At 41.9% G+C, this 17792-nt stretch overlaps 1 protein-coding gene and 1 long non-coding RNA gene across 4 annotated transcripts in view; both read left to right on the forward strand.

The window, feature by feature from the left end:
- The first annotated feature begins 9495 nt into the window (after positions 1–9495).
- Tspan12 (tetraspanin 12) overlaps positions 9496–17792 on the forward strand; it is a 64375-nt gene continuing 56078 nt past the window's right edge. Inside the window, exons 1-3 of one of the 3 annotated variants that reach the window (XM_013119120.3) lie at positions 9496–9594; positions 9839–9994; positions 10919–11054. In XM_013119120.3, the coding sequence (XP_012974574.1) occupies positions 10989–11054 (66 nt within the window). In that variant the 5' untranslated portion in view covers positions 9496–9594; positions 9839–9994; positions 10919–10988. Of the gene's footprint in view, positions 9595–9838; positions 9995–10437; positions 10556–10918; positions 11055–17792 lie in introns of those variants that run through there. The other 2 variants (XM_013119121.3, XM_005078044.4) reach the window with 2 other exon arrangements.
- LOC121132987 lies at positions 13825–16923 on the forward strand. The gene is made up of 2 exons (XR_005869701.1): positions 13825–15008; positions 15121–16923. It is a non-coding gene; the product is annotated as an uncharacterized LOC121132987 (long non-coding RNA).

Raw genomic sequence — 17792 nt, forward strand, 5'->3', positions numbered from 1 at the left:
CTGAATGCACCACAGCTTTACGGCCTACATTATGAAAAATGACTAAAACATGTTGTAGCAAGCTTTCTTGTCGGACTCTCTTTGGATCTCCAGCCCCCAAATAATGACATGGAGACCTAATGTTAATTATGAAATCTTGATCTTAGCTTAGGCTGTTTTTCCAACTTGCTCTTATAACTTAAATGAACCTGTCTCTATTAATCTACATTCTGCCATGTGGCTGGTTACCTATGTCTGACTTCTTCAGAGTCTCTGACAAAATCCGATGATGTAATTCCCTCGTACCTAGATTCCTCCTCCCTTCCTCTCTCTCCCCTGAAATCCTTCCTATCCTCTCCTGCCCAGTTATTGGCTATTTGGCTTTTTTATTAAACCGATCAGAAGATGCCTCAGGCAGAGACACATCTTTACAGCATATACAAATATTCTGCAACAACTCTTGGGATTCTCCTGTGAGTTTTAGCAGAAAATGTGTCATTTGAAAAATTGTACCTTTCACTCATTCTATTGAATCAAAAATCACAAGAACACTTCCATGGAACTACTACAGATCACTGATTCACTAATTATTTTGTGATGGTTTTCAAGTTTAAAAAATTCCAATAGTATTGTCACTTGGTGTTGTAAGTGAATGAAGGTAAGTTAAATGCATCCTGACTCATGCACTTGACTATGGGTTAGAAGAGAAAACAAATAAGTAGCTATTGGTTAACCCAGATTCATAAAGTGAAATTACACTCACAATGAATGCTCAAGGTCTAAAAGAAATTATGAGTAAATATGAATACATACGTTGTGAAACTACATGTTTTAATTATAGCCATTTTAAGACTTGAAAAGCCGAAGGAGAATCAAAAGAAAAGCAGATTTAATACTTAATATTCTTAGATGCACCCAGGAAAACCATGAATATTTGAGCTAAATAGTACATGGGATGTTTCTGAAGTTTTCTTAAACAGGAAGTATTTGTTATAGTTGTTTGAAGTAAAAGCAAGTAAGTAAACTAATCTTGTACCTTTGAAACCCTATACAACAGAGATAGGGTTTGTGTCTATTGCAACTGTTAGGTTTCAAAAGCTGGACAAATGGCTGAGATACCTATTTAACATATCAAAGGTGACTCTGGCTGCCAGGTTTCCCTAGCACCCCTGAGGGCCTACCTGTTACACAGGCCTCCTGGCTGGCATACCACACCCCCTACCCCAATTCTCTAGCCCACTGGGCTGCCCTTCCCTATATAATCCAACCATTCTGGTTACCTGGTCTTTTTAGTCTACTCTCTTTGTGTCTCCTGGCTGAGTTACCTGGTTTCTCCCTCTTCCCTCTGACTTCCCCTCCCCCTTTTCCTCACAAGGCTCAGGCTCATGTCCACTCTGGGCTCTCCCAGCTGTCTCTGACTCCGGCTAAGTTCTCCTCTACAGAAACCAAGAGCTGCCATGCTCTTCCCCTGTTTATTTCCCGTTTTCATTCATCTGGTGCCAAAACCCGGGGCCGGTTTTGTTCCTTTCCTTTTTCATTATTTCTTTTTAGTTTCCTTCGAAAACACTGAACTATTGTTATCTGTAGAATGAAAGTGCTCGGCCTTATCATACTAATTGTTTAGCTTTCTAAGAATGGGTGTTAGAGTCATGAATATTCTTCTGGGACACCGAGGCAGTCTGGAGTGGCCAGGAAGCAAATGGCACTGTTCTCTTGTTCTACTTTGTGTGATGTGAGGGCTGTGGAAGGACTAGCATTTCAGGGACAAGTGTCAGGAAGTGGCCACCAAGAACAAGGAGGGCCGGGTCACAGCTCTGGGGCAGCAGTCATGGCAAGTCCCTTCCTTTCCTTTCCTTCCTCCTCTCTCCTTTTCCCCTTGTTTCATCTCTCCCCTCTGTCTTCTTTTTACCTTGTCTCTAGCTATTTCCTATCCCCTTCCTCTTCCTCTCTCTTCCTCCCTCTCTCATACACATAGCTTCCTTCCATTTCGACTATTTTCTGTGTTTTTGTCCTTCGCGTCTCCTGCTTTGCCAAGTCCTTTAGAATGACTCAGTATTTATAAAAACTAGTGTTGGGCTGGAGAGATGGTTCAAAGGTTAAGAGCACTGGCTGGTCTTCCAGAGGTCCTGAGTTCAATTCCCAGCAACCACATGGTGGCTCACAGCCATCTGTAATGAGATCTCATACCCTCTTCTGGCATGCTTGCCAGAACACAGTATGCATAATAAATAAATAAATCTTTAAAAAAATAGTGTTTATTAAAGCATGTGCAATGGAGTATTAAGCTTATTAGTGTTAATAAGAGTATTCCATATGTACATATATAAATCTGTACACACACACACACACACACACACACACACACTTCTGGCTTATATACTAAATAAAATGAACTTCTTTCCTATAGGAGTTGTCAGAATGGTCAATACATTGAAAGGCTTGCCAATGTTTAGGAAGCAAATGTAATAGCTAGTGTTTCCTCTGCCCTTAGATTCCTTAAAAGGTAAGTGTTTGTTCCCTTTCGTAAATGCTGCCAGTAGAGACGATCTCCTTTCTCCCAGTCTTCTTGCCTCCAGCACATCCTACCTAGTGCTATCAAAATATTCTTCCTGACCACTATACAGACATTGGTTTCTAGGTATTTTGATCGGCTATTTATTAGGTCTTAGAGGACTGTGGGACTAGACATTGCATTTTTGTCTTTGGCCTTTACTTAACATGACCTGCCTTGATTTCCTCATAACTAAGATGGATGTAGTATTAAATTACCACTATTTGTATGATGCTTAAAGATAGTTCCTACCATACAGTAACCACTGTAAAATAAAACAAAACAAAGAAAGGTTTGCTGATTTTTCTTAGGGTAGGAAAGCCAAAATTTCTAGGGCAAGGGCAGATAATTAATTAAAGGAGATAGCTATAGCATCTGCGTGAGAAGTTACCAGTAATTTGGAGCTGAGGCTTCCTTGGTGGGAGACCCCAGTATGAGGGGCTACTGGGAAGACAAAGACATCAGCACACTGAGATGCACACTAATGCTTGTTCTGAGTGATCTGTGTGTTGCTACAGAAGCCCGGTCCTCATTCTTTGAGGCATTGGTCAAAATCTACAGTCGGCATAGACTGTGCTGGCTGTACTTTGGGAAACTTTTTCTGAAGGCTGCCACCTTCTGAGAGAAGGCTGGGGCGTGCAGGAGCTGCCAAGATGATCTGTAAGTGCATCAGAACTCTACAACTACTTCCTCCTTCTGGCCCCATTCTTGAATCCCCAAAGGGAGGGAAAGGTGAAAACATTTTTACCCACTGCTTGCAGGAAAGTGGCTTAGCCTATTCTATTTAAATCTCCAAGGACAGTGGGACCCCAGCTAAATTTAGGCCACTCACATATTGCGAAACCTTTATGGCCACTTCCGGAGGCAGGTGTACAGATAAGAAAACCGAGGCTGCTCACGGTGCTTATCACATCACAAGCAAGAGATAAAACCACCACTCAAGTTCGGGGGACCTCTTCAAACTTCTGCTGTGGTTTGCTATGGTTTATTCATGTATATCAACTTTCTCTGCAGGGGGCTGCTGGGGGGTCGGGTGGGCGCTGACGCTGCCTCTAAAATCATGACAAGTTCATCAGCCCCGCGTTAAGGTGTTCAACCCAGACACTGCAAACTTTCCTAATTAACATATTGGACTCTTAAAATTAGGCTTGGGAAAATATTCCCAGCAACCTTATTTCCTGATGTTTCATGGACTAGAGTTCAGGTCTCAGGATCAGTCACAGAGCTTGGGCTTGGCAAAGAGTGTCTAAGTCACCTTGACAGAAAAGGGAGTCTTGCTTCAGAGAGTCTTTCTACATTCTACATTCCTTCCCTCCCCCTCCCTCCCCCTCCCTCTCTCATTCCCCCTCCCCCCTCTTTCCCTCCCTCCCTTCTCCTTTTCTTTCTCTTCTGCCAGACTCCCTCCCCGCCGAGCCCTGTCCGTCTGCCAGGGCACCTGCCTTACACCATTTGCCCTGCCTCTTTGTGGCCATCCACTTTCCTGCTGAGATTTCCACCTAGGGCTTGCCAGCACATTCCCCTCATTCCCCGTTCCGCTTGGCTGCCTATATTTACACCGCCTTTTGATGAGTCTTTGCTCAAGTTCCAGTCACACTCTAATTGATTGGTCTAGATTTTAGGTTCTGGCCGTCCTCATCTGCTCCCATAACTGAGTGAAATGAGGCTGTGTGTGAAAGCTTGGTGTGGCGCGGACTGGGTAAGTTTGTCTGGGACACTTTGAGCCTAATAGCTTGAAGGTTGTGGAGCAGAAGGAAAAGGGACTGAACTTATGGTGTCGTTTATCTGTAGGTAAGTTGATGACAGTGTGGGGGAGGAAAAAATGGGGAGAGAATCAGTTTAGGTAGCATGAGTTTCCCGTTGGATTCTAGGTTTCACGTCTGATCTGAGGAATGGTCACTGGGACCCAGTTAATGAAGTGATGCTATTATGGTCAACTCTCCAGCCCTGGCTGGCTGCTGCTGTTTCTTAAGCTTTCTTCCTGGAAAGGCAACTGCTTCATCCTCCATGACAAGCTTGGGAATATTTCACCCAGGTAACAGACTCATTAAATATCAGCACAAAACTTTCTCTCTCTCTCTCTCTCTCTCTCTCTCTCTCTCTCTCTCTCTCTCTCTCTCTCTCTCTCTCTCTCTCTCTCTCTCTCTCTCTCACACACACACACAAAACTCAAACGTTTTAATTTTTACCAGTTATTTTAGAAAATATTTATAAATTTTCCAAACCAATACTGATACATTCCAAATCTGTTCTAGTCGCAGTGATTTACTTTGATGATAAAGTTAAGAGATGTACTCCAATGAAGAAAACACCCATATGTCATTAAAATTAACTGCAGGGGTTCACTATGAAATTCCTATGTCGCTGGAACACTATCACCCACTCCTTTCCCCCTGATATTAGTGGTCATCTTTTATCACTTTCTGAGAAAGAAAATCAAACCTAAAAAGATACACCTTAATGGAAAGCAACGTGTCATTTAAGAAAGCATGGCATCACCACTAAGTAAGGGAATAAGGATATTAGTCATCCTTCAGCCAATCACGTGAGCATCTATACTGTGAAACCTGAAATAGAAATTCGCTGCAGATCAGAATATATGGTTTTGGCTAACAAGCACACATATGCATACCTTTATGCACACGTGTACACACAGACACACATGGATATGCATGCAATAAAGAGAAAATTTAAATTCCGATGACACTGTTTTTGTAAAGGCTGAATTCTAATTACAAAATTGCAGCTGACACTACACGTAATAGTTATCATATACATGGTAGAGTGAGCATATTTGTGGACATCATTTTTAAAGTCACACATTTCAATATTATAAATGAATAGCCACTTGACGACTTGTCCAGTTGGATAGGAATTGAAGGGGTGAAGGTGAGGCATGTCACAGTTTGTTTCATCTTTCTCTAATTGTTGTGCTGTGGACACCACAGAAAGTTGGCATCCTGACACAGTGGAGTGCTCTGTGACAATTAAGGGAAGGAAGGTTGGAGTCTGATAGTTAATTAGACCTATATTCTTTCTTTTCCTTTACATTTATTTTATTTTAAGTAACTGAATTTAGATTTTTCATAAAGGAGGGGCACTTTTAGATTTCCTAAGTTTGGCTTTCTGAAGGGAAAGTATGCTAATGAAGTTGTAAATTGATAGTAGGGGTTTCTCTAAGTTTCTAATAATGATTTAGTGGATGCCTATTGAGTACAACAGGGCTGTTGGTTCCATTGGCTGCTGGTTAACGAGTTCAAAGTCTCTGAAGTTGAAACAAGAGCTGCCTCAGGTTCAGAGACTGTATTCTCATTGGTTTAATATCCATCTTGGTAAAGCCATACTTATTGCTAGAAGCTAATTCATTCATGTCTCTGGAACAGGGTCATAGAAAATGAGGCAAGAGTGACAACTTCTCATACCACCTCTAAGGAGGTTTCTTTAATCCGTAGAGAGATCCACAGGGAGGAAGCAGTTTCTTTTATGTCTAGAAATAGTGGTGAGGTAATATGACGTCTGGATTCACATAATGGCTTTCTGACTATAAGGAAATGGGACGGATAACGATTCAGAGATGATGTAAATGATGTCAGAAGATGTAGGAGAGACAAGACCTGCCCCCATGACTCCTACAAAGTAAAAGAGCTGTGTTTGTCAATTCATTGTCAAGTAAAATGCTGTTCTCACTTAGTGTGGAGGCATTTTGAGTAGAATTTCTAGTTTCCAATTTGTATATATGTACAAATTTAGTTAAGAAAAAATTTAGACTACTCTGTTAAAGAATAATTTCAGGTAAACACTGAAAGCTATATAAAAATGGTATTCTGTGGAACACTGGGGGCAATTTTGTTTATTTGAGATTTAAATCTGACTAGATACTTTGCTTTTTATTTTTTTTTTCATAGAGTTTCACTATGCAGTCCGGGCTGTACTGAAGCGAATTAAGTAGATCAGGCTGGCCTGGAACTCATAGGGATCCTTCTGCTTCTGCCTTCTGACTACTAGGATTAAAGACGTGAGTTACCATGCTCAGCAAATACCTTGCATTTTATATGGGTATTTTAAACGTACAGTACAGTGAAGGTTACCCAATTCAGAAAAAAAAAGTATTTTTGGTCTTATTGGGCATGTGCTTTCAGAAAAGCAAGGTAAGAGTATATTCCACAGCTTGAGTATGTGAGCTTGACATAGAACCAGTAGGAAGCAATCAGTCTGTCTTCCTTCTTGGAGCCTTCTCGAGGACTCCACTCACATCTGAGATGCTGTAATAGAGGTTAACAATGGAAAGGGGAAGATAGACCTTATTTAGAAACTAAAATAGCTCCCTTACTAGCTACATGTGTAGTCCTGAAGAAGTCAGTTGAGTCTCAGTGTCCCATCATGGTTCTGAGAAGTTCCCGTGTCATTGCGGGTAGCTGCAGTTATGTTATTTACATACTACTTGCTTTTAAAAAAACCAAAAATCTGTTAGCCTCTTTTGGCTGATGATGATGAAGAACTGGCTTTTATGGCCAGAAGTCAGCAAAACCAATTCATTCATGCCACCAAGCACCTCTCCTGTTCTTCCTCTACTCGGAGCAGAATGGGTAGGACAAGCTGTGCATAAGTGAACGCCTTATGCAGAGAAGAGCCTGTGCCCATCTTCTACATGGCTGAGCTCTGCTTTTTAACTCAGGAACTGATAAAAGAGTGCTTGTAAATGTAGGTCTTACTCATATTATTACCATTAAACAAACAGAAAGGAACTCTTTTGCCTTTTCTCAGCAGGCAGGGACTTACATTTTTAATATCTACAGCAGGAGGGAGGTACAGTAAGTGCTGAACACTCAAATAATACTTAATGCAGCGTGCAGTGCCTTAGAATGGGTTCCTGCCTTTAGGGCAATGAGTAGAATATGAATTCTTAATATGCTACTCCCTCCTCAAGTGGTGACGGTCCCCATGTAGTGGATGCTGTTGAGAAAATGACAGAGCTTACAGAATGGCAGCTGTGATGCCCATCCTGGAGAGGGAGGGAAACTGACTACTATCAAATAACCCATGTGCTGCCTAGTAGCAGACCCTGCTCAGGCTGTGGAGGCAAATGAGTAAAATGAGGGCAGAGAAGTTGCAAGAGGTATGTCACACTGAGGCCATTACGACTGCCTGTATTGCAAGGTTTTAAATGTGTTGAGGTCTCTCACACCGAAGTGAATTAAGCTCCTGAAGACCATTTGTCAGGAGTACCAGAGAAATAACTACACTTGTTTTCTCCTTACTTGTAACGTGGGCATACTCTATGCTCATCAACTGGCCGGTAAGGGATTTAACCCTGCTCCACCTGAAGCTGCTCGTGTGATCATCTGAGGCTTCCACCAAACCCTAGTAGGTTTTTAAACTTTACTGAACACTAAAGTTGCCTTTGGAATTTTGAAATCAATTTCAAGCTAAGGCCAAACCTTTGGAGACTCTGACTTCAGTGTGCTGAAGTCCACCAGCGTTTCAGGATTTTTCTCAAAGCTCACTAGAAGTGATCCTAACACGAGACCAACAGCTGGGATTCCAGACAGTGCCGTGGACTCTGAATGGACTTAGGGGTGATGTTAAACTATTACTTTGACTTTTTTTCCGGTTCCACATTCCTTCCTATGGAAAGACGGGATAAATGTGCCTCTAAAGCAGCATTTTTTTTTATCTGTTTCATTATTTTATCATTCTAGGATAGGTGACGGATCTTCTAGCAATGGAAGGGGGTTTTCTTTCTGAGACACTAGCATCGTTGGCATTCCTTTTCTCCATTTTAATGGCTAAGCCTCCCCTCTATGAGGAAATTCTTATATCTCTCAGGAGGTGTGTGGCACCAACAGAATTTGGATGGTGGTTTGTTTCAGTTGCTTTCCCTGTGAATCAGGCAGCTGCCTTCGCTTGTGAACACACTGACAAAGGATAAAAGCAGCTTTCTTAGCCCCTCCCACAATTCCAGAAGTCACTGTGTGACTGCAGTGGGAGTCATCTGATGGACGCTTTCCTTGCCGATCTCTGAGGATGGCTGTCCTTCTTGTATGCTTCTCAGGGCTGGCTGTCTTAGGACTTGCTTAGGAAGAACGTTAATAACTTAGCCCTGGGCGTCCACATTGTCTCTTGGTGTTGACCTCCGTCCCAACCAATGTAGACCGTGTGTCTTGGTTGCTTTGGCCACACGGCCAGCAGGTGATGATGGACACAGACTACAGCTGCAAATTGTACTGAGGACTCCAGTTATTAGTTTTTCTTAAAGATGTTGCTTGGCTCTCATGTAACACACGTTTATTGGTGTTTTTATTTGCTGTTAGATGTGGGAAGAAATGATCACAGCAATATTTGCTATTGTGAGTGATAAAACACAACCTTTTTTTGGAGAGCAACATGATCCAGCAATTTTAATTTTTCAGTATGAAATTTCTTACTTCTGAGATAGAAGCTAGGTTTGGAGAGATGCTTTGTGGTTATTGTGATACTTCCTGAATTTCTAGTTTAAAAAAAGAACATTCACCACTCTGTGTTCATTTTGAGATACATCACCAGTTAGAACATAGTCAACACAACCATATCAAGAGAAAATTGGGAAAGTTTGGATTACTCATGAATAAATTAACTGTTCTTTTCTCTATCTGAATTCTAAGCCTGGATAGAGATACTTTGATGGTTTTGCAAATATTAGTGGAGCGGAGTGGGGTACATATATATATATATATATACATACATATGTATATATATATGTGTGTGTGCGTGCTTGTGTGTGTAAGTGTGTGTAATTTGATTGGGGAGTAGTACAACAAATCAATAAGGATCACAGGGCACCACGTTAATGACAAGTCACAGGAGGCGGTTCCATAAAGATTGTGAAAACTAGCCTCTCATTGCTGGAATTGGGTTGGGCCACTCGTGCCCCCCCTTCTCAAACACAAATATTTTCATATAATAAAAGCCTGTTTCCTTATGCTTATAACAGCCACCACTCCTGCGACGCCACCATTTAAAAGGGATTTGTTGCGAGGACTTCTCCAGCTTTGCAGGTTTTTATCTCTCCAGCATTCTATCTTGCAGAGGTGAAGAATCCCTCTGGGGTGTCACTCTGGGTGAGAGGGACAAGAAACACCCACTAGGACCCAACCCGGGCAGCCAGCGGCCGAGCATGCGCTGAGAGTTTGTGCAGCTGGCCCTGGCTGCCGCGGCTGCCTCGTCCGGACTTGGCGAGGACTTGGGAGGGACAGCAGCGTTGGGAGGTGGCTTAGCAGAGACTTTCCAGCGACTGCTGCCCGGGACTTTTTTTTTTCCTTTTCTTTTTCCCAGGAGTCAGCGACGGCGACGGCTGGGGAGAGTAAGACAAGGAAGCGTCGGCAGCTGGAGTCAATGCCGCCCTTTGGCTCTCCGGGAGGAGCGTCCCTGCCCGGATGAGAGTCCGCCGTGTGTCTCCGACTGTCCCCTGGCGGGAGCGCGGCTCGGAAGGTGAGTGGCCACAAGTCCTGCATCTCTTCTGCCTGCGGTCCCAGCAGCCCGCCCTAGAGGCTTCTGCGCTGCACCGTGCGTCCTGCCGGGGGCGCGCAGTCGTGGTGGCTTTGCCTGACCGCGCGGGCTTTGTGCTCTGCGGGCGGCGGGGACCTCAGGGTCGCAGCGGCGTGAGGGGCCCCGAGGTTGGGAGGGGCGGTGGTGGTGGTGGTGCATGAATGACCTGCCCGGAGTGGGCACAGCTGTACCAGCCTTGATTCCCCGAAGTTCCCTCCCGGCCACCCCGCCCCAGGCTTATCCATTATTCCCGGACGAAAACAGTGTTTCTTACAGTCTCCCAAAGAAACCCTAGTCCCGGGGCGGAATCCTAGTTCTGCGCTGCGCCCCCTGTGGTCCCCTGAGTTCACACCCAGGCTGTGTGACTGGGTGGTAAGGTGGGGAGCGCCGAGCTGTGTGTGTGTGTGTGTGTGTGTGTGTGTGTGTGTGTGTGTGTGTGTGTCCGCCCATCCGTCCGGGAATGGGGGTAGCAGTGGAGCCTGTGGCATCTCCAGAGATGTGAAGGTTTGTAACATTTAGGACAGTTGAGAGCAAGCTGTCTCCAGGGAGGGGGCAAAGAAAGTCTCAACAGAATACAGAAGGCCAAGGCCGCTCTGCAGGTCTCCTGGGAACGAGTTTACTGTAGACCTTCATTCTTCCTGAGGGTCAGCCTTTTCTCTTGGCAGCAGGTGTTATCTGAAGCCGCCTTAGAACTTTTGGGAGTTTTGTTCCCTTTATGACCCTAACAAAGGAGTTTTGATGAGACGATGTCTCGAATAAACTAGACTTGGGGATTCTGGGGACCCATCTGAAGGCCAGCAGAATACAGGGCTGGCAGAGGGGCACACTTGCTGTGAATTTAGTTCTCTGCTGTACCCGCCCTTACAGATCGTGGCTGCTTTGCCTGGACCGGTAGGATGTGGTGAAATGATGGGGCTTCTCCCTCCGGAGATTCACAATGGCCAGAGAAGATTCCGTGAAGTGTTTGCGCTGCTTGCTCTATGCCCTCAATTTGCTTTTTTGGGTAAGTTTACAGTTCCACCATCCCAGCAGGTGGGCATGGCTGGACCCAGTTTTCTGCACCACTAGAGAAGGCGCCAAGGGACATGGCTCAGCATTAATTAATGATGTGAGATCACATCCTCTGTTTTTCAGAGAAGTAAAATTTGACCTTCTTAAAATGCCTTTGATCTAGCTCAAGTTCCATCTGTAATTAGAAAAAAAGTCCACTCCTGTATACAAGTGCCAGTAACATTAGACATGAAGCTAATCTAAGGATATAAATAAAGGCACACATTTGTACTCTGGTAGATAAGGCAATTATGACATAGCTCTCGGGAACTGCTAATTTGCAGGACTTAAGATAACTGTGCAAGCCTTACAACTTTTCTTTACGTCTGAGCCTACAAAAACTAGTTGGGGCAAACAGTCTTAATATCCCTTTAGAAGGATTCATACATAGAGAGTCTATCAAAAGTCTGGATAGATTTTCAAAGGGAATTCCATAACTACTTCTAAGTTGGGATGTTTGAAGAGTTTTATGTATATATACTTCTGGAAAGAAAAGACACAGTCTTTTAAGGATACAAAATACATAAAATTTAACAAGTCCTTGGAAATGCTGCTGTATGAGTTGCTGATACTTCATACTTCCATAAAGTGTTAGTACTGTATTGTTTATAATGCTAAGGAAAATATAAATATTAAAACTGTGAGTGCTACTTCAGAAGGCTGTTATGCTTAAGCAAATTCCCTTTTGTCACTTTTATTTCCGTTCAGTAATTTATATTCAGCATTTCCTGCTGTAAACTTTAGTGTGCAGTGTATTTCTCTGTCTGTTGTCTGCCTGGCATTGGCCGGCCCCCTTATTTCCCGACAGCTTTAATATTTGGTCTCTAGAGAATCATTTGTGCTAAATGGCTCCTTTAGGATTGACACCATTCTCAGATGACAAATTAAGTCGTTAATAAGTCATTTGAACAATATCCAAAATGACAACTTTTAAAAAGTCAGTGTGAAAATTAGAGCGTTGGGTAGTTGCACTCAGCGTTTGGAAATAGAAAATCACTAATCAGTCTTACCGTACTTTTCAATTCTAAAAGGACACATTTTAGAGTGGGTCATTGAGTTACTGATTTAATATCAGGTATTAAGACTCTGAACTCTGTGTAATTATGTGTAATTATGACTCTTATTGCTAGGTTTTGACTTGCCTGCATTATGCATTCTAGTGGCACATTTGTTACTGGTACAGTTTCTCACTGAAGGGACCTTTATGGAAGGCCTGGTTGAACTTCCTTTCTTTGTAAATCAGGAAATTGAGAGCAAGTTAAATGGCATGTCAGAGGTCAGCTATTCCGATGGCGATGCCAGGGACAGGACTAAGCTCTCTGGCACCTAGATGATGCCTTTAACAGGCAGCCTTGACTCACCTCTGAACCTCCCCATTAATAAGATCTTTTGTTTGTTTTTCAGTGAAAAATTAAATCACTGCGGAAATTTCTTAATTTTTTTTCTATTGGGGAAAATACCCAAATCATTCTGCAAAGGTATTGCCCTTCTGAATAATAAAATTTGCTTAAAAACATTCCTCCCCCTGCCTTAACCATTTGCAGGCCCCTTTATGCTACCAGGGACTTCAAAATGTTATTGTTTTACTGCTAGCCTGTCCTTCAACTTTCTGATTGTGGGAGTGTGCACATTATGATTTGCTGCTTATCTAGGCTGTTACCTGCTCTGTCTCCAGCCCTTCTCTGCCCCTCCCTAGTATCTCCTCTGCGACAATCCAGTATGCTCCCCCTGTGTTTTCATTTGTTTTAGACTGAAGTACCATTTACTTATTGCTACCCACATGAACCTATTCATAGTCATATACATGCACGACTTTTCATTTCATTATTTTTGTAGTTGCCGTAGACACGAGATTGTTTATACCAAAATATATGTGTGTTGACCGCAGTAACACAAAGACAAAAATGTAGCCAACATCAATAAAATATTACAATACAATCTATACAAAACAGCTCATATGTGGTTATTATGTATTTGACAGGTAAATTTAGTGCCTTTGTTTTCTAGTATTTTTAGGGGTGTGATGAGCATTTAGAACAGTGACACATAGTGGTGTCTGTTTAGAAGCTGTGTGGCCAGTGCGCTGACCACAGTCTTGCTAATCTCCTCCAGGAGACAAACAGGAAGTGGATTGCTACTATTCCTGGTAGTAGGAGCGGTAATTATTATTGTCCTGATTAGAACTGCCGTGACTGCCACTACTAGCACTATCCTTTTGATCCAGCAACCTTGTTTTTGCATTCTACAATTTAGAAATAAAGTCATATACCTTATGATTTGTACGAAAAGTATCAGTTGTCACCTTGTTAAGAATACTGTGCTTTTCAATTTTGGCCAGTCTGAAAGTTTTAAGTATCGTGTTATTATTACTCTATCTTCTACCTCTCCCAATGCCTGCAAGAATTACCCCCTACATAAATATTTACATGTACTTCTGACGCGCTTCCTAATGTACTTATAGTCATTGCCTATTTTGTCCTTATTGAGGTTTCCCTCTTGCTTGTTGGTTTTGTCTGTTGTTACACAGTAGTGAAACACATTTTCATAATATTTTATATATACTTTTTGTAGGTGGGTATATGTTCTCCTATGGCGCTGACACTTTTTGTCTTGGTTATTTTTCTTTTTCCATATAGACTTTAAGATTTTTTTAAGAGAGAGAGAGAGAGAGAGAGAGAGAGAGTGTGTGTGTGTGTGTGATATGTGTATGTGTGTCTGCCAGTGCCATGGCCTGTAGGTAGACATCACAGGGTGATTTTTGTGTCATCAACACCCTTTTTCCACCTGTATATGGATTTTGTCGAACCCAGGTATTAAGGTTTGTGTGGCAAGCTTTTGCTGATTGAGATGTAGCGCCAGCCGAAAGATTTTTTTTTCATTCAGTTAAAAATATCCATGTTGCAATCTTGCTCATGCTTGCGATCCTAGCATTAGGAAGGCTGATAGAGGAGGATTGCTGTGAATTCAAATTCAGCCTGGTTAGGTAGTGAGGTCTAAGCTAGCTCTTGGATGCAAAATGAAGCTTTGCTTCAACAATAAAAACAAGTAAAGAAACAAACCAACAAAACCCTTCTGAAATATTTGTTAAGCTCCCATGAAATGATTCCTCTACCTTTGGGAAAGCAGGCAATGTGTCTTAGAGAGAAATGTTTTCCTTGTGGCCAGCTTTCAGCCTGCTTCAGGCCTTGTGTGGTCTCTCTAGTTTGCATCACAGCCTCCCATACACAGGCTTCTTTCTGTCTCCTTCCTTTTTACATGATTTTTTTTAAATAAAGAAAGCAGTGCTCAGATGAGCCCAGTAACTTAGTTACTCTCTCGGAAGCATCAGAACAGGAAGTCCAGGTCCAGTGTTGTTTACTTATGCATATGTAGAAAATAGAAAAGTTATGCTGCTGGGAACCATGCTGAGTGCACTTGCAATGATGTCAAAGAAACGCCCTCAGTGGGGAAGGATAAGCTATCCACCTACCTGCTCATTCCACAACCTCTAGAGCTGCCTCTCACTCCACAGCGTGCAGGAAAATCACCTGATCATGCTACTAAACTTCAGGTTCAGCTCCTGCGTGTTCCTGTGTGTGTGTGTGTGTGTGTGTGTGTGTGTGTGTGTGTGTGTGTGCTCTACACAAGTGTGTTGGAATTGAACTGAAGGCCTTGGACATGCCAGTACTCTGCCACTGAATTATATCCCTAGCTCTCAACATGTTATTGAAGTTTCTCTGTCACGTATTTTCCACCAGCAGGAACAAGGGCTGACTTCTAGTTACTATTGACATGACAAGGAGACAAACAGTTGGTATCTACAACGCATTTCCTAAATGAAACTTCACACCCTGACGATGGAGAGATTGCTCCTTTTTCTCTTTTGCCAAGTGGACACATTTTCCCTTGTTACCCATAGGGCTCCAAGGTAGACCCATCCGTGCTTCATGTCTTAAATTCACAAACTCAAACCTTTTATGTATTGTATTGGCACTCAATCCCCTTCTTCCCACACTGAGTCTTTTTTTTTCTTTCTGTAGAAAACAGCACATCCTAATTGGGAAACATAGCCCGTGTAATTTTTGTTTCGATCTCCTCAGAGTTGAAACGTCTTTAAGGAAAAGCTTAGATCTTGAGCATTTTACTTTTGTTGAGTACGAGGTGTCAACGTGCTTAAGAGGACACAATCTGCAGGTTCTCAGACCCCAGCGCTCTGCACTCCCTTCCTGAGGAGCTGTCACACCTGACTTGCCATCTGTGGAGAATCTTCCACATTATGAAGAAGCTTGACCCTGCTGTGGCTGCACAGGGACAGAGGACAGACTCTGGTTGTCTGCTGTTGCATGGGTGCTGAGCACCTGTGTGGGCACAGCACATAGGAAGTGATTGATACTGGATCTCTGCTATTGAGTGCCCTCTGGAGATGATGATGCTTCTTACTGCCCAAGTTACTGAAAGGGCGGGAATTATCTTTATCTGAAGCATTACACTCTTCCTGTTCAAAGGACACATTAGTTAAAGAAATGAAAGCTTCTGTTTTAGAAAATGACTTCTGTAGCTGTCTGATATGGGTACTATTCTCAGGTGTTTTCTCCCTGTCATTATAAAGAGGAATAGCATGATTTTTGGAAGTTTATGAAAATGGCAAACACTTCATGTTTCCCAATTATGTATTTGTATTTTTCTAAAAGTGTGATACCCTTTTTGTAATGTTAAGCTCCCTTTTCACTTATCATATGAGTGTCATTGGTGTTGGCTTGCTATTTTAAAACATTCTAAGGGTGAACTTTCCCTGATTTAACATGAAAAGTGACCTAGAAGAACTAAAAGGTGAACAACAAATCTTGTTTGTGATTTAGGAATGGGCTGGAGACAGATGAAGCATGGAAGGTGGCATGAATGGAAATCTCCTTGTGTTATCTGGATATCAGCATCAGTAGTGAGATTTTCTACCATATGCTCCTTAAAAAGTTGTACTCTTGGCAAATGAGACTTTGCCTCCAAAAAATAGTTATGATGTCATATTAAAATTCTTTTAAAATTGATACTCTTAGCCTTATGCTATGAATGGCATTCAATTTTTTTAGGCTCTTCCTAAATGGTGGTGAAAAGTCCTCTGGTTTTTTGAGCTCTCTTAAACATAAATTATCATCATGGAAAAACTTAATCAAGGCAAAACTATTATTTTTAGAATACATTGTTTCAGTTATCATAGGCTTGAGTCCCTGTGAACCTCATGGAATGCTTTTGTGGAGTATATGGTAGATTCTGGATTACTTCCATTCCATCTTCTAGCTTAACTCAAGGAATAATCACAAGGTGGACACTGGGACAGTAGAGTTGACTGCCCCAGATTATCAAACTATAGTGCGGAATGAAACCTTCTATCTTTCTTTTGTGACCATTTTCATTCTCTTGTAAACCAGTGTGCATCTGAGAATGATGAAGTCTCCGTTAATTATATCGGAACACCGGAGACTTAAAAGTGAGTCTCTCTGGTCCAGAAGAGTCATCATAAGCAGGGAGAGATGATGATGTATGCACACTCTCATTCCAAACTGTTATTCGTTGCCACTTCTGATTAATGGAGTCTGTACTTAAATTATGCCCATAAATAATTTCTCAATCTTTCCTGGCCACTATTAAGATTGACTATTCGTTCAAGATGTTGACAAACAGTTTTATATGTTTGTTCTCTTCGTTTCTGTCATCCTCTCCTACAAGGGAAGCTGGGAAGGCATGCAGGGTGGGAGCGGAGGTATCATGGGAACATGTAGCTTTGGCCTCTAAACCAGCAAGAATTTATTTAATTTTTAAGTAAATAAACGCCAGTTTCTAAAGAAGCAAAGTTCTTGCTTCAGACTCAGAATCCACAAGATGGGTAGATGGAACTGAAAGCCTGGATGCTTTGTCTGAGCGCTCTTTGTGGAGACAGTAGGAGAACTAAGATCTAGACTTTGTTGACATTCTATCCTTGCTAACAGATTTGACAAAGGAAAGTTCTGGAAGGTATCTATCATTCTTGAAGAGAATCTGTGCCACCGTCATGTTCTATGACTTATGCAAATAGTTGAATACTTTAAAATCTTTGTTTTTGGCAATGACCCAGCTTGTGCGAACTATAGGTATATGTTTCATAGCACAACTTAGAAAATGTGAATGCATACACATTTCTGGTTTACAAAACAACTTTCCTTAATACTCCTACCCCCATAATTAGATTCAGGAGAAATTGGATCATGCCTTCAATAGAGCACATTTGATATTTCTAATTATTTGAGCTAGCATTTTTCTAAGCACTTCACCAGACAGCATGTAGCAAATGTCAAAGGCATATTTATGAAATAATAATTGTGTTATTTTATACATATTTCCTTGATAACTAATTAGACAATATGTGACGGTACTGAAGATCATGAGTAACAGGTGAACAATTATATCCCATTATATCCCTGATTTGACCCATATGTGCAAAATTTGTAAATTAGGATATGAATACCCCATAAATACATGTAGTATTTTGTATGCTTAGTCAAAAATAGGAGATGTAAGTCTAAAACAAAATAAAAACTAATTTGAAGAATTCACAAAAAACACCACAATTGAGTTAGGAACATGAGTTGTTCATGTAAGCTACATGAACATGTGTTACATAATGTCTGGAAGAAATTCAGTCTCGTTTTGGTTTACTTCCTCGGTGTGGCCATGTTCC

The sequence above is a fragment of the Mesocricetus auratus genome, unplaced genomic scaffold (assembly GCF_017639785.1).
Source record: "Mesocricetus auratus isolate SY011 unplaced genomic scaffold, BCM_Maur_2.0 Super-Scaffold_100019, whole genome shotgun sequence".
Taxonomy (NCBI): Eukaryota; Metazoa; Chordata; class Mammalia; order Rodentia; family Cricetidae; genus Mesocricetus; species Mesocricetus auratus.